At 55.7% G+C, this 14,949-nt stretch overlaps 1 protein-coding gene across 1 annotated transcript; it reads left to right on the forward strand.

Annotated features, from left to right (window-relative positions):
• Positions 1-2,825: 2,825 nt before the first annotated feature.
• Positions 2,826-12,897, forward strand: NES (nestin). The gene is made up of 4 exons (XM_042441028.1): positions 2,826-3,718; positions 4,946-5,070; positions 6,444-6,520; positions 7,554-12,897. Exons 1-4 carry the CDS (start codon positions 2,909-2,911, stop codon positions 11,327-11,329), a joined length of 4,788 nt encoding a protein of 1,595 aa, XP_042296962.1. The 5' UTR covers positions 2,826-2,908; the 3' UTR covers positions 11,330-12,897.
• Positions 12,898-14,949: the final 2,052 nt, after the last annotated feature.

Here is a 14,949-nt window from a genome sequence, read left to right on the forward strand (position 1 = left end):
CTGGCCAATATGCTCAGCAGTGCAGCCCTGAGCAAAATGCAAGGAGAGTTCCCAGCCCCAAGGAGCCTTCAGTGGGTCTGTGGGAATCATTTGGGAGGAGGGGGCAAAAGGGATCAGATGCGTAGGCAGGGAGTGGGGCCACATTTGAATGGAGGGAGGGGAACCACAGGAGCTTTGATGGGAGACTTTAAGGGAAGAGGGTTGAGGGCACCCCAACACTGGTTCCAGCCTTTTAAGGTGCAGCTGAAGAGTTTGCTTTGGAGGGCAGGGCAGAGAGCAGGGTGCCCTCTTGACTGTTCCCACTTGTCTTGACCTCTCCCTTTCTCTTCCAGGCCAGAGGGACCTCCGTCACTGCCAGGCCTGCCTGAAGGCCCTCAAGACCCTTCGGGGGCAGCTGCGGAGGGTGCGGGTGCAGCTCTCTCGGGTGGAGACCCAGCTGGGAGTGCAGGTGCCGCCCCGAGAGCTGGACAGGGATCAGCCGGAGGAGGATGAAGATGAGGAAGAAGACGCGGAAGAAGAAGCGGAGGAGAGAGCAACGTGAGAGGGGGCACTCTTCTGACACCCCCCAGGGGGACCATGGGCCCCATCTCTGGAGGAAAAGGGGGCAAAGGACAGGGGCTTCCCTTCCACCTGCAGCACGGATGCACATGGGGGGTTGGACTGTTTTCCAGTCAAACACCTGCTGCCTGCTTCCACCTTCTTCCCACAATAAAAGTAGCTGCTTTTTGCCTTTTAAAGAGATTTGCTCTGACTACTGAGCCAGGCTGCCTGCCACTCAGAGAGAGAGAGAGAGAGAATGTGCATGAGTCCAGTGTGTGTGCATGCACACACACACACACACACACACACACACACACACACACACTGCAAACCGTCCCAGAGGGGTTTCCTCATGGCTCAGGAGCATTTTGGTTAAACTAAGTAGTTATGAAGGGACTAGATCCTTTAGTGTACAGAGATATCATTGAATACCAAAGTCTGGATCGGCCCTGCTATTGCATTTCCCGGTTCTAGAAATGTATAGTTGTGAAAGCAGGACAATGAAGGAATAAAAGCAACTCGCTTGAAATCAGGTGCTGGAGGAGAGTGCTCTAGATACCAAGGGCTGCTAAAAAGGTTAAAGGAATGGGTCCAAGAGCAAAGGAAGCCTGAATTTTCCCTGGAAGACAAGGTGGCTCAACTGAGGCTGCCATACTTTGCACATATCATGAGAAGACATGACTCACTAGAAAAGATGCTTATGCTTAGTAAGGGAATTCAAAGATATAGCTGTATTAGTCTGTAGGGTCAGTCTGTAGAGAGATTTTGTAGCGCCTTTGAGACCAACTGGAAGAAAGAAGTTAGCAGCATGAGCTTTTGTAAACTGAAGTCTACTTGCTCAGGTGCATTTGGTGGATTGATGGCGGTAGTCTCAAAGGTGCTACAAGATCTCTACATACTAATGCTTAGTAAGGTGGAAGGCAGTAGGAAAGGAGAAGGACTGCATTGCAGGTGGCTGCCCTGAGTCTGCAAGGCCTTTGCTGGGTAGTACATGTTGAAGGTCTCTCATTCATTTTTGGGGCTGCCCTTAACTCGAGGTCGAAGGGATTTACAGGGACATAGCCAGGATTTTAGGAAGGGGGGGCAGACTAAGTGCCACCATTATAATGGGGCTTGGGTGCAGCGGCGCAGCAGCACACACCATTCATTTTTCTATTGGAAGGGGGGGTCTGGACCCCAAGATCCCCCCCCCCCTTGGCTACGTCCCTGGGAGTTAGCAACAATAAAGCTTCCTTTATTAACAATAAAGCTCTTTCCCAAAACCAGGCAGGAGAGTTTCCCAGCGGAGGAGTGTGGCGCTCTGTCCACAAGAGGGCGCCATTGCTCCTCTTTTGGAGGAACCTGAGCTTTGTGGAATTGATTCCTTTTGGGGATTTCCCAGAAGTTGTGATGCAGCAAAGCAGAGCCCCCAAGCCCTGTGATCAGTGGCAGCAGCGCCACAGGTGTGTGTGTGGGGGGGGGGGCAGTAAGCAGCCATGGCCAGAGCCTGTGGAGCCACGCTGCCTCTCCCTTTGGCCCCAGAGCTGAGGGCAGCTAAAGGATGCCACCAAAAGGACAGTCAGCTTTCAAGGAGAGATCTGTGGAGGCGACTGACCACACTGGCTATTGTATGCCCTGTCTAGTTGCATCACCTGAAGCACCCCTTTCCTAGCCTCCCAGTTGTACCATAAGCTGCCCTCACTTCCCTTGAGGGGGATGATGGACTCTGAAGAGTTCACCTGGTGGCAAGAAGAGAGTGGCTTTGGGCAGGGAACTTGCTTGTCCATCTGATGGAGCTGAAATGCTAACAGTGAATCTGGCCGTCTGGCTCTTGCTCCAGAGCTGGGATCTTTGCCCAGCCTCTGGGTCACAGAATCACAGAACCCTAGACGCAGAGGTCCAGCCTCTTTCTGAAGATGTCCAGAGAAGGAAAGCCCTCCACACCTTTGAGGGATTTAAAGAGGGAGATGCCCCGTCACCCCTGGGCTGGACGTGCCCAGCTCCCTCAGCCTCTCCTCATGGGCTTTGCTCTCCATCCCCTTGTTGCCCTTCTTCTCTGAACCAGATCCACCTTCTCTCTGTCTGACTTAAAATGAACTCAAGGCAGTGGCCCAGAGGAGGTCGGGCCAGACCAGGGTCACTCTTCTTGTGGCCACCGCAGGGCTTGCCTTTTTCCCAGGGCTGGAGGATGGAGGGAGGGAAGGGGAGGGAGGTCCCAGCCCACTCTCAGCCCAGCCTCCGGAGCCTCCCCTCGGTATGAATAGGAGGCGGTGGTGGCTGGGCGGCCCCTTCATTCACTGGCCGACTCCTCTGCCAGGGACTCTCTTCCCACAAGTAGAGCAAGAGCTCTAAGAGGAGGCATTGGTGGGCTGCCCTTCTGCTGGGGTCAATGGAGAGCTTCATGAGCTCACGGTCCATGGGCGAGGAGTCCCTCCAGATGTGGGGCCTCAACAAGCGCCTGGAGGCCTATCTGGCCCGGGTGAAGTCCCTGGAGGAAGAGAATGGGCTGCTGAGGTCCGAGATCCAGAGCCTGAAGGCCGGGTCTCCTGAGGGCTCCTGCTGGAGAGGTCACTATGAGGAAGAGCTGGCCTCCCTTCGGGCCACCCTGGACCAGGCATTCCGGGAGAAGCATGTGGCCGAGCTGGCCCGGCTGGCCCTCAGCGACCAGGTCCAGGAGGTGACCAGCCAGTGCCAGAAGGAGCGGGCGGCCAGAGAAGAGGCCAAGAGGGCCCTGGCCGTGGGCAAGAAGGCCTTGGAGGAAGAGCGGAGGGCCCAGCTGTGGCTGCGGGAGAAAGCGGCCCAGCTGGAGAAGGAGGCCGAGGGGCTGGCGGAAGCCCACCGGGAGGAGCTGGCCGGGTTGGAGCAGGAGGCAGCCGGCTTCCCCCGGACCCTGGGGGTCTTCCAAGGGGTAACCCCCGGTTGCCCCCAGCCCCTGGAGGTGGAGGACTATGCCCAGCGGCTGTCAGCCATCTGGCAGGGAGCGGTTGAGACCTACAAGTGTGGGGTCTCCCAGGCAGAGGCCTCTCTCAGCCAGGCCAAGGAGGAGCTCCGGCGGGCCGTCCAGGGCAACCGGCAGAGCCGACTCCAGCTCCAACAGATGGAGACCGAGATGGCCGGCCTGCAGAGCCGCAAGGAGGCCCTGGAGGAGAGCCTCTCCCACCAAGGGCAGCTCCAGCAAGGGGAGGCCGAGAAGCTCCAGGTGGGTGGGTGGAGACGGGTATGAGAGGCGCACATGGATGATGGGGTGGCGGGAAGAGGCTGGCTTTAGGGCCAGGACAAGGTGGCCCCCCAACCACAAGCAAAATTCCCGCATCTGCCTCCAGAAAAAGGCACTTCCCGGCTAGGCCAGCCATCTCCATCAACCATGGTCAGGGCCTCCTTGTCCTGGCAGTTCCTGGAAAGATCAACCTGTACACCAAAGGTGGGGTGTGTGTGTGAAAAGCATCGGCTCTGAGTCCTGAAAGGGGCCACCTTGGGCTGACCCATAGTTCTGAGGGCTCCTCACTTTGATCCAGGGGGTGTCTCAAAGGTATGGAGCAGGTACCCTTGACCTCGGGGTGGCAAAGAAGCCACCGCACCTCAAGATGGTTATCCTGGCAACTTTCCAAGACCTTGTCCAGCCCAGCTTGCTCTCCTCAGTGCCCACCTATCCCTCTTCCTTGCCTGTCCTTGCTTTCTTTGCTGATGCAAAAAGGAAAGACAAGGAGCTGAGCGGAGGCTGAGGCAGATGCCTCCTGCCATCCATGTGTTGGGGTCTTTGCTGGTCCAGAGAGACACCCCCATACACCTGCACACTCCTCTGCCTCTGACCTTAACTGTCTCCTGTTGCCACCAAAGTCTGGTCCAAAGGACGTGTGGGGCAGGGGGGCTCCCCAGTGAGTGGCCACTGTGGGAAACCAAAGGCCCAGGGCGGGGGACAGCCTGGGAAGGTGAGTAGCCGGCTAGGGTCATCAGCCGCTCCAGGCACTTAGCTGCTGTGTCAAGATATGGCCTTGAATGGACCACCCCACCCCTGCCCCATGGCTGAATGCCCCTGAGATGTTGAGGAGGGGCAGCAGCAGATGTGACCCAAAGCATCTGTGGGTGGGCTGCAACTGTAGCTGTAGAGAAAAGTGTCTGAGCATATCGTGACTCATGGGTCATTCAGTTCCCAGGGCTGTGCATGTGGCTTGAGCCGGCACACACTGAGTGTAGCTGCATTTCCTTGCATGTGGCTGAGAGCTAGGGCTAGGTTGTGTGAAGATGGAGCTAGCAAGCCCCTCATCCCTGGGAGGCCTCCTGGGGCATTTGCAACATGGAGGGAAAGCAGGCAGGCTTCCTTTGCCCATGGCTCCTGCCAGCCGTGCCAAGAGGCCCCAAGTGAGCCATGGGCAGAGGCTGGCAATATGGCCAAGCGATGACCTCTCCTCTCCCCTTCTCTGTCCAGCTGGCCGTGGAGTCTCTGGAGGAGGAGAAGCGCTCCCTGCGGTCCCAGATCGCCCAAGTCCTGGAAGACCGGCAGCAGCTGGCCCACCTCAAGATGTCCCTCAGCCTGGAAGTGGCCACCTACCGGTGAGGAGCTCCTGGGACCCCAAGGAAAGGGAGCACCCCATCTTCCTCCTTCCCTCCCCACATGGGCTCGCCTCACCCCTGTTGCCTTCTTGACTGGGGAGGGGGGCTTCCTTCCCACCCATCCCCAGGTAAAGAGGCGCTCTCTCGCTCTTCCTCTCTCCAAAGAAGAGAAGCAGTTGTTGTGTCCTCCGCACATCTTTCTGGAGTCTCCCCCTCCAAATGGCTGGCTGTTCCTCTGCCCCCCCATGCCCCCCATCGCCTCCTGCCTCCCATGGGGAGGAAGGGGAGCTCTTTCAATGAAGCCTTTGCCTCATCTTCTTTTGCTCCCTCCCACTCCAGTTTTCCCACACACACCCCCAAGGCCCCATTCCATGGGAACAAGGGGACCTTTGCTGCCCCCTTCTCCTCCCTCCAGATGGCTCCCAGGCAAAGTGGGGCTGGAGGGAGGGGGGAGAAGAGGGGGCCTGCCCCATTAGCATGAGAATGGGGTCCCTGCTGGCTGGGGGAGGAGGGGAGGGGTGGGGGGGGCAAGGCCAGCCATGAGGTCACTCAGGTGGCCCAAGGGCTGTGTGCCAAGCCATAGGGCTGCAAGGGGGCAGCGTCTGGGGGGCTGTGTGTTTCTGGACCACTCCTCTGGCTTCAGTTGCCTCTGGGGAAGGGGCTCTGAAGGCAGAAGGGAGGAATCTGCCAAGGACCCTCAAAGACCCCCCTGTGCCCCCCCCATGGCTGAATGTTAGTATTGCTGCTTTTGTGAGATTCATCTCCCAATAAAAAAGGAAATGGGACCCTGCTTTGGCTTCATTGGAGTCAAACAAGACAAATGGATTTGAAAACAAGAAACATCAGAGCAATTAAAAACCCATCAGTCAAAGAGACCTCCTGCTGGGACTGCAAGCCCCCTTCTGCCCCAGTGGGGTTTCCCTGCCTGAGGTCCACACACAGAGAGACCCACAGAGAGACCCACACTCCACAGCCCTGCTGCCTCTGGACAGAGGATGGGAGAGGGCTGCCCACCTTCTCTTGGCAGGGAGTTCCACACACTCAGGAAAGGTACCCGCACGTGCCCAGATCCTAAAAAGTGGCTGTGGCAAAAGGAGGGGGGTCTCCTCTTTATGGGGGAAACCAGTACCAGTAGAGCCCTGAGTGGCTGCCCCTCTTGCATTCTCTTGCTCCCATTGTCTTCTTAGTCCCTGTCCTGAAACACACCCTCTGGATTACTTCCAGCCAGAGCCCACCTATTCAACAGGTTATCAGCTGGAGAGGCAACCCATGGGTAAATCCCATTGACTGGGTGGGTCTAGTTAGGACTCAGGAATGGGATTCAGACCTCACCTAGAGAGAGCAAAGGTTCAGCTCCTTCCTTCTCCTTCCAGGACCCTTTTGGAAGCTGAGAGCACCAGGCTGCAGATGCCAACCGCAGTGGACTTCAAGCTGCCCTCCAGCCTCAAAGGTAGGAAGGTGGTGGCACTGGAGAGAGGGTCACTCTGGGGCCGGGAGGAGGACTCTCTCTCTCTCTCTCTCTCTCTCTCTCTCTCTCTCTCTCTCTCACACACACACACACACACACACACAACAGCAACAATAACCCTTCTGTGCTGATGCCATCAAAGGCGGCCAGGTGGGCTTTGGGCTCACCTTCTGGAGAGGGGACCCCAGGGCTACGCTGTCCATTACGTTACTCTGTTAGATCCCTCCATTAAAAAGACAACAATCAAAAGCAGCTGGCCCAACTACTCCATCAGCCAACCTGCCTCTTTGTTGAGCAATTGTTCTAAATAAAATGATGGATGCAAACTCTAGACGGCCAAAGCCTGGCTGAGTTCCCACTTTTGAAGGGAAAGGAAGGATATAAATAAAGGGATTGATTGATTGTCCCCATCATCCTCTCCTATGGGAGGGGAGGAGTACCCCCTTTTAGGATCAGGTCCCCCTGTGACATCCTGGTAGACACCCTCTCAGCTCAAAGGAGCCCTGCCGCTTTCCTCAGGGCTACCCGCTGAAATGGTGCAGATTTGCCTGGTCCATCAGTCCATTAATGAAGGGCTGGCAGATCTCAGGGGTCAGCTACACTTGGGGTTCTTTCAGTGGCACCCCAAGACTCCTAGACAGAGCCCAAGCCAAGGGATGTGGTCTTTGAGGGGAAGGACTGCAATGCCTCTGGGCACATGCAGAGATATTCCGAGACAAAGAACATGCCCTTGGCAGCTCAAGTGGGCTTGGCTCCCAGCTTGGCTTTCCCAGCACTCCCTTCGTTTCATCTGCCTGGTTCAGACAGGGAAGTCATGGGTGCATTTGGCTGCTGTTGGGAGTGGGGCTCCTGTGCCAGCCTTCTGCCAACCTCCCTGTGGCTCCCAAGCCTGGATCCTCCCCACCTCTGGCTTGCTCTACTAACACCCATCACCATTAATGAACCATTGTTTCTTTCACTGACCTCTAGCGCTAACAGGGAACTGCCTTGTCTTCTTCCTTTGTGCCCCCTGCAGATCTGAGAGCAGAAGTCAATGGCAGTAAGCCCCAAGCCGCCATGTCTCGAGAGAGGGGCCACCTGGATTCCCAAGATCCCTGGCCAAGTCCTGCCGCCTTCCTGAGGGGAAGCACAAGGCTGTGGTCACCCAGGAGCCCCGGAAAGCCCTCCCTCGCATCCAGCCCTGCTTCTCTGCTGCCCAAGACCAGAAGCCCAGTGGCCAGGGAGTTCCAGAAAGCCAAGACCGTCCTTCAGTCCCAATCCGCCAAAGGTTTTGACCTGGCACTGACCCAGGAGGAGGCCCCGGTCCTTGTTGAGTCCACTGCTTTCCAGCTGGGTGCATCCCAGCAAAGCCAGGTGGTGACAGCCACCCGGATCGAAAGTGTTTCCCAGTCCTTCTTCCGTGAATCTCCCCCAGTGTCCGACTCCATCAGTCCCATCATTCCAAATATATTGGAAGAGTCCAGCCCCAAAGAGAAGGGCCAGGAAGGAGGAGGAGAGAAAACTGGAACCCACATGGAGAAAGTGGAAGGGATAATGGAGAAGGAAGATGACTCTGAAGTAGCTAGGGAAGAAGAAGAGGAAGAGGTAGAGGAAGAGGAAGAGAGGTACCCCAGTGGCAGACCACCAGGAGAGACCCCCAGCCAGTTGATCACAGAAGCTTTAGCAATTGCAACCAAAGACATGAAGAGCACAGACACTCCTCCTGAATCTAGCTTGCTTATCATGATGGAGACACAAAATGGTTTCCCTTCCAATGACTCTTCCTCCTTGGAAGAAGAAAACGAAGCAACTCCTGCTCCAAGCAGGAAAGGGTTGGAAGGCATGGAGGAGCTACACAAAGACTTGAAGCGAAACAGTCAACCGGCTGAGTGGCCAGAGAACATTGAAGGCTTTGAAGCATCTGTTGAGGTAAATGGTGGTCAAGAAGCCCATGCTGAATGTCAAGAAGAGGAAGGAGGGCTGTGGGTTTCTGGGGATCCAGAACCACCCTCTCTTTTGGAGAGCGGACTGTCAGAGGAGAAAGGAATCAGGGAACAAATTGCAATGGACATTCCTGTCACTGAAGGAATGGAGATTTACAAAGAAACCAAATATCCAGAGCAGAACAAGAGTGATGATGGTGGGCAGCCACCTGCTTTCCTATTGGATGAGCCTGAAGTTGCTTCTGAATGCCCAGCACCAGCACATCATGTGGGGAAAGAGGCGCTTGCGGATAAGGAGAGCTGGGAGGCTGGCGCTGGCCACTGCCAGGATCCCGCTGGTGCCACAGGAGGATGCTGGGAAGAGGCAGAGGGAGGGACAGAAGACCTTGAGGTGGTGAGTACTGAAGCCCTCCACTTCTCGGAGGACGAGGAGAGGAGGGAGCTCTGGAGCCCCTCCAGGGAGAATGAGGAGTGTGACCTTCAGGAGAAGATGCCAAGAAGTGAGTTTCGGACAGAGGATGGAGGACCGGCCACTGGGAGTTTGTCTCCCTTGAGCCACACGGCTTTGCCTCTGGAAAGGTGTCAAGAGGACCTCTTTCTTCTGGTGGAGCAGGAGAAGCCTGAGGAGGAAAAAAGACCGCTTTGCCAGACCGATTCTTCCTTGCCAGAGGAAGAAGCAGAAGAGGTGGCCTTGGAACCAGAGGCCTTCAGTGTGGAAGAGACTCTCTTGGGGAGTGTTTATTCAGCAAGGAATGAAGAAAACACCTTGCCAGGTGAGCCAGGGGTTACGGACAGCAGGGAAGCTGAGGAAGAGGAGGGTAAAGAAGGAATTGCCCTACCCAGAGATCTCCAGGAAGAAGAGAATGATTTGGAAAATGAAGACTTCTCAGGCATGGAGGCTGTTAGCTTGCAAGAGGCGGCCTTGGAGCATCAGGAAGTGGAGAACGTTGTTCTAGAGCAAGAGATCTCCACAGGAGAACAAGTGGAAGGAGCTCTGGAAGCGTCTCCTCAGCAACTGCAGATGGAGCAGGAAATGGAGGAAGAGGAGATCCCCATGGCTTCTCCTGAGGCCGAGGATTGTGCCCTGGAGGGAGCCAAAATGCTCAAAGACCCAAAAGCCACAGAGGCTGAGAAGGAGGAGGAAGGAAAGGCAGGCCAGGTCAGCCCCTGTCTTCACCTGGAGGAAAAGGACGGACCCCCAGAGGGCTCTGAAGCCCAACAGGCGATGGCTGAGGGACAAGGGGCTGCAAATGAGCAGCAGGTTATCACTGGGAAAGATGAGGAAACTGACCAGAGCCAGCAGGGAACTGCCCTCGGGCAAAGCACCACCCTCGATGCCAGCCAGGAAACTGAGGCTCCCTCAGAAGTACAGAGAGACACCCTCAGTGGGTCCGAAGACACAGGCCACACCGACGCAAGCGAACCTCAGTCACAGAATGACTCTTTGGAGTCAGAGGAGTCCCTTGAATCTCCAGATACCTCCCCGAATGCCACCTGCAAAGGAGAGGGAATTGGAAAAGAATTGGAAAGTGGGCAAGAGATTATGCTAGAGGAAACCTTGCCAGATCACACACCCTTGTGTGCATATTTGGCAGAGACGTTGGCCACAACCACTGAATCCCAGCGGCTTCCAGAGGATGAGGACGCTGCCAGAGACGGCTATGAGTTCCTGAAGGAGGAGACCGAGCAAGTGCTGGAGGACGGAGGTCCAAGCAGCCCCCCACCAAGAGAAAAAGACAAGGAACAGGAAGGGTTCAAGGAGGAGGAAAGCTGCCCTGTGGAGTCAGAGGAGACACCAGCTGCCAAAGATATGGAAGAAACTAAGACTGAAAGGCCAGAACCCCTCCAAGAAGAGAACCAAGACCCACACATAGCAAAACCTGAGCTGTCCAGAGCAGAAGAGCATTTTGCACTTTATCCTGAGCCCTTGGAGGCAGAATCCGAGAAAGAGGCTGAGGGGAGCAGCCCCCAACAGGGAGGCGATGTAGAAAAAGAACCTGAGTTGGCAGAGCAGACCCCTGAGGGGAAAGCCGGGGCAGATTTTGCCTGGAAGCCAGAGCAGGACAGCGTTTTCCAAGCGGGTTCCTTTGACCCTGGGAGCCTAGAGGAAAGTGTCCCTGCAGAAGATGGTGGCTCCCTGGAACTGAGCGACCAAGAGGAGGTGGAGGCTGAAGGCCCCCATAAGGATTCCCCTCTGACCAGTGTGGCTGACCTGGGGGAGATTGTGCTGGAGGAAGAAGAGCCCCTAGGGTTCCAGAGGGCCATGGAGGCAGACCCCAAAGATCTGACATGCACTGAGATAGTGCTGCCAGGTGCCCCTGAACCCTGTCAGACCTCCAAGCTAGAGAGTCATGGAAGGGAGGAAGAACCTCAAGAGGAAGATCCGGCTGAGCTTGGTCCAAGGGCCAAGGGTTTCCCTGACCCCTCACCAGAGGTGACCATGAGCTCTTCACTAGATGGCATGAAAGACTCTGACATCCTGGAAATTGTGGAGCAAGCCCTGGAGTTCAACCAGGAGCTGATCAAAGCAGCTGAGCAGAGCACTGAGGTTGGACCACCATCTGCAGGGGAAGAAGCACCTCTCTCCCCAGAGGAAAAGAGTCCTGATGTTTCTGCCACATCATTGGACAGAGACGTGCCCCAGATTGTGAAAGAGGTGCCAGAGGTGTCTTCCTCCAGTGCCAAAGACCCAGCAGGGCCCCCCCCATCTGTGGACCAAAAGCACCACAAATGGGCTTCAGGCAGATCCCAGCACTGTGGATTTTGCTGGGGAGATGCTGAATGGCCTTGGGCCTCTCCTTCCCAGGACCATGGAGAGGGACGTCAGCACTTCTGCAGAAGGACAGGTCAAGAAGATCTCAATCTCTGAAGAGCTCCCCCAAGAAGAGATGGATGATGACCTCCCCATGGTGGACACCACTAGCTACAGCCTGCCTCAGACCCTGTCCACTGTAGAGGCACCAAGAGCAGGAGAAGTTGGCTCCGAAACCCATGAGGAAGCTTTTCTGGACCAGCGAGGAGGGCGAGAAGCCCTGGAAGCACCCCAGAGCATCTTTGCTGAAATCCTGCAGACTTCTCACGGGAAGGGAAGAAGGGAGAGGGATCTGGAGGATGTCTCCGTCGCTCCAGACTTTGGGGAGGACCTTCTCTGCCTGCAGCCCAGCCAAAACCTCAAGTTCCGACCAGAAGAAGATGAGGAGGAGGAGGAGGAAGAGCCCTGGTCTCTGGAGGGCAACTGAGATCCCACCTGGCCCAACCATGAGCTCCAGCACTATCACGGCTGGCCAAAGGGGACATTTTCTTCCAACCCACTTCCCTCCCTCCCTCCTTCCATTTGGCAGTTCAAAGAGGCAGTCCAAATAACAATCAAAAGCTCTGATTACCTATAGAATATTTGCCCCAAAACACTTTGTGGTAGCTTTTTTAAAAGCCTGTTTGTTCCAAGGAGCATTCAAGTCCTGTGCCTTGTAAGTCCCAGTGGGGCAGCCGTGGGGCTTGGCCTTCTGCTAAGGGTGCCCACCTCTCCTTATGCCGCACTGCTGGTTCTCCCTGGGATGCCCTGCATTACCTCTGGCCCTGGCTGGGTGGGTGGGTGGGAAATTGGGGGGCCAGGGTCTTCCGCTCGCTCATGGGGTAACTTGAAGAAAGTAGGGGGCCCCACAGCTGGGCCTCCTTTTCCCCAGAGCTTGGTGTGGGGTCAAAATTTACTAGACCAGAGAAGACGTGGCTTCTGGTTTGGGCAACCTGGCTCCAGACCATGAAAGGCAGCCGCTGGACTTGCCGGTTGAACAGGAGGGTCCCAGAGCTGAGGAGGGATGGGAAGGCAAGTTGGGCTCTGGAAAATACCCCAAAGTCCTCCCCATAAATGTGAATTAATAAAGTTCCGTTCTCTCCTCCTCCCCACTTTCTCTTTAACACTGTTCTTTCTGAGATAATTTCTAATCCATTTTGTGCTTGGTTCCCCCCCCCCCTTTTTTTTTTTGGTTGCTGGTTTGTCTGTCTGTCTTTCTGTGTGTTTGTGAGTGCATAATTTAAGAGCAACACCTTTGTGTGCTCTCTGTGTGCATCCAGGACTTTGCTTGTTTTTAAGAAGAAAGAAGAAAAATGAAATGCCTGTTCTGCGCCTGTTGGCAAAGTGGGCAGAGCAGCCCCCCCCACCTCTGCCCTTCTGCCCTTTTACTGGGATCTGATCACCCACCGTGGGGCTGGAGGGGGACAGGAGCAGCGGCCGGTAGGGGACTGCACGGCCCAAGGCCCATGGCTGCCTCATGCCACCAGAGAGAGGCACCCATCATCCCCAGTGCCACTTTGCAAAGGATTCTGGGAAGGGCTCTCAGAGTGCCCAACACTGCCACGTCCTCCATGGGGTGACAAACCACTGGAAGCCAACTCCAGTGCCTCTTTCTTAAGCTAATAAAGAGACATTACTTCCCACCAGGTCCAAACTCTCTGTGTCTTGTTTTTAAAACTGGACATTTGAAGGCAAAATGGTATATTCCATCTAACCATCAGCAGGAAGGACTGAGAAACCGAGAAGCAAGGGAATGTGCAAGGACAGCATAGGCAGGTCTAGCCAGCCTCTAGGAGAGGAAAAGGGGGTGGCTGAAATGCCTTAGCCCCTCCAAACTCTAGGCGCCAAAAGTCGGTCCCTCCTCCGGCCAAGGAGCTCTTCTGCAGCTGGCTGCCCTCTTTGTCCAGAGAAGGGCTGGAAGGAAAGAAGGGTCTTTGTCCCCAGCAACACACTGACTGCTAGTATTAATTATTATTAAGGGCAAGTAGGGGCGAGAAAATAGGGGGAAGGCTGGGGGACGGCACAGAACCACACATATCCCCCACAAGTATATTTGGAAGGCAGAGTCCAGGTTAATCCTCTGCCTTCTCACTTTCTTAGCCACTTTCAGCACTTCTCTCTCCTCCTCCCACGTTCCCCTTTTGTTTGCTTCAATTGCAGCAAACTGAGTTCAAGGTGCAGAAGTGGTTTGGACACAATGAACTCCGCAAGAAGGAGAGGAGAAAAGGGGGCCAAACCTTGCCCTTCCCAGGAGGCTCAGGCACAAACCAGTGGCTGCAACGTCTTCCTATCTTGTCTGTTCTTCCTTTTTAGTAGTGTTTGCACACAACCACACTCTGTTTGGCCATTTTTAGGTCCGAGGTGTGAGTCCCTACCAAGACAGAGAGTGAGAGCCAAGCCATCTTTGTGGAAGGAAAGGAGGGGGGGGGCTTTTTATAGCAACCAGGAGGCCAGAAAGCCCCTCTGATGGAAGGCCTGAAGTATGCGCCTGCAGCTGGCTGATGCAACCCTGGGATGGTCACCATCGTCTCCCTCGAGGCCAGAGATATTCTGAGAAGAGGGAGAGCTAAATGTGTCCCACTTTCCTCCCCCCCCCCCCAGAAAAGGGAGGCTGTGTTTGGAGCCGGGTGAGGAAGAGGAGAGGATTAGACTGAGGGAGGGGGGCAGGAGAGAGGCCCCATCCCACATGCAACGCAGCTGGGCAGAGAAGCTGTGGGGGCATCTGCCTTTGGAGAAGGGCCTGTATTAAGAAGGGGCTACTGCTGCCCATGGGTGTTTTGGACCCCTTACTGCATTGCCACAGGGGGCTTTTCGTTCCTCTCAGGAAGCAAGGAGTCTTGGGCTTTACAGGGGGGTTGTTTGCCTAGATGCCCTTAGAGTGACGAGTGTGGGTGGCAGACCACCTCCTCCTGTGGCTCCCCACCCCTCTCAATGCAGCAGTGCCACCCAGCCCATGGCATTTCCCCAGACACATGGCATGCCCCTGAGTCACAATGAGACTGGAGAAAAGGGCTCCCTTTGTCAACTGGGGCGTCTGTCTTCCTGGCAGCAGGGCAAGTGGTGCCCGGTTTGTGTGGCCTGAGGCTCTCTCTCAATCAGACCTCTCCATTTGGGGGGTTAGATGACCAAGAGGGAACACCATGGAGACTGGTCAGCGCTGAGCCTCAAGGCAAGAGACAGTCATTTTGTTTCTCAAAGACCATGAGCTCATCCAGTGAAACTGGGAACAGGGAGAGATGTTCTCCTCCATCCTCCTGCTAAAACTAGATGATCAGACAATGCTAACAGGACATCCCTGCTGGCTCAGACCCTCTCTTTGTCCCAAACCAGAGGAGGAGAAGGCAGCGGCAGTGGCCACACACAGAGAGGGGCACTGGCTGCCAGCCCCCTTCTCCCTCTCTTCTTCTTCTCCCTGCCTCCTTCCTGGATGGATGCCAGGGTTTTCTTTCCTGAGGGGACAGGGCACCTTCCTGCCCAAGGAATCTTTTTTGCCAGAGGCTGGCCCGCCTGATGCATTCCAAGGCAGCAACAGCAAAGACACAAGGGGTCCCAGGAAAACAAGCCCCCCCCCCCCCCACCCAACCAGCTCCTCTTGCCAGGAGTAAGGGCTGGAGCCAGAGCCTGATAAGCCGCCTCCAGTCTCCATCTCAGAAAGTCCTTTTAAGGGCAGGCGCCGGTGGAGTTTTGGGCCAGCAAGA

This window comes from Sceloporus undulatus, chromosome 9, assembly GCF_019175285.1.
Source record: "Sceloporus undulatus isolate JIND9_A2432 ecotype Alabama chromosome 9, SceUnd_v1.1, whole genome shotgun sequence".
In the NCBI taxonomy this organism is placed as follows: domain Eukaryota; kingdom Metazoa; phylum Chordata; class Lepidosauria; order Squamata; family Phrynosomatidae; genus Sceloporus; species Sceloporus undulatus.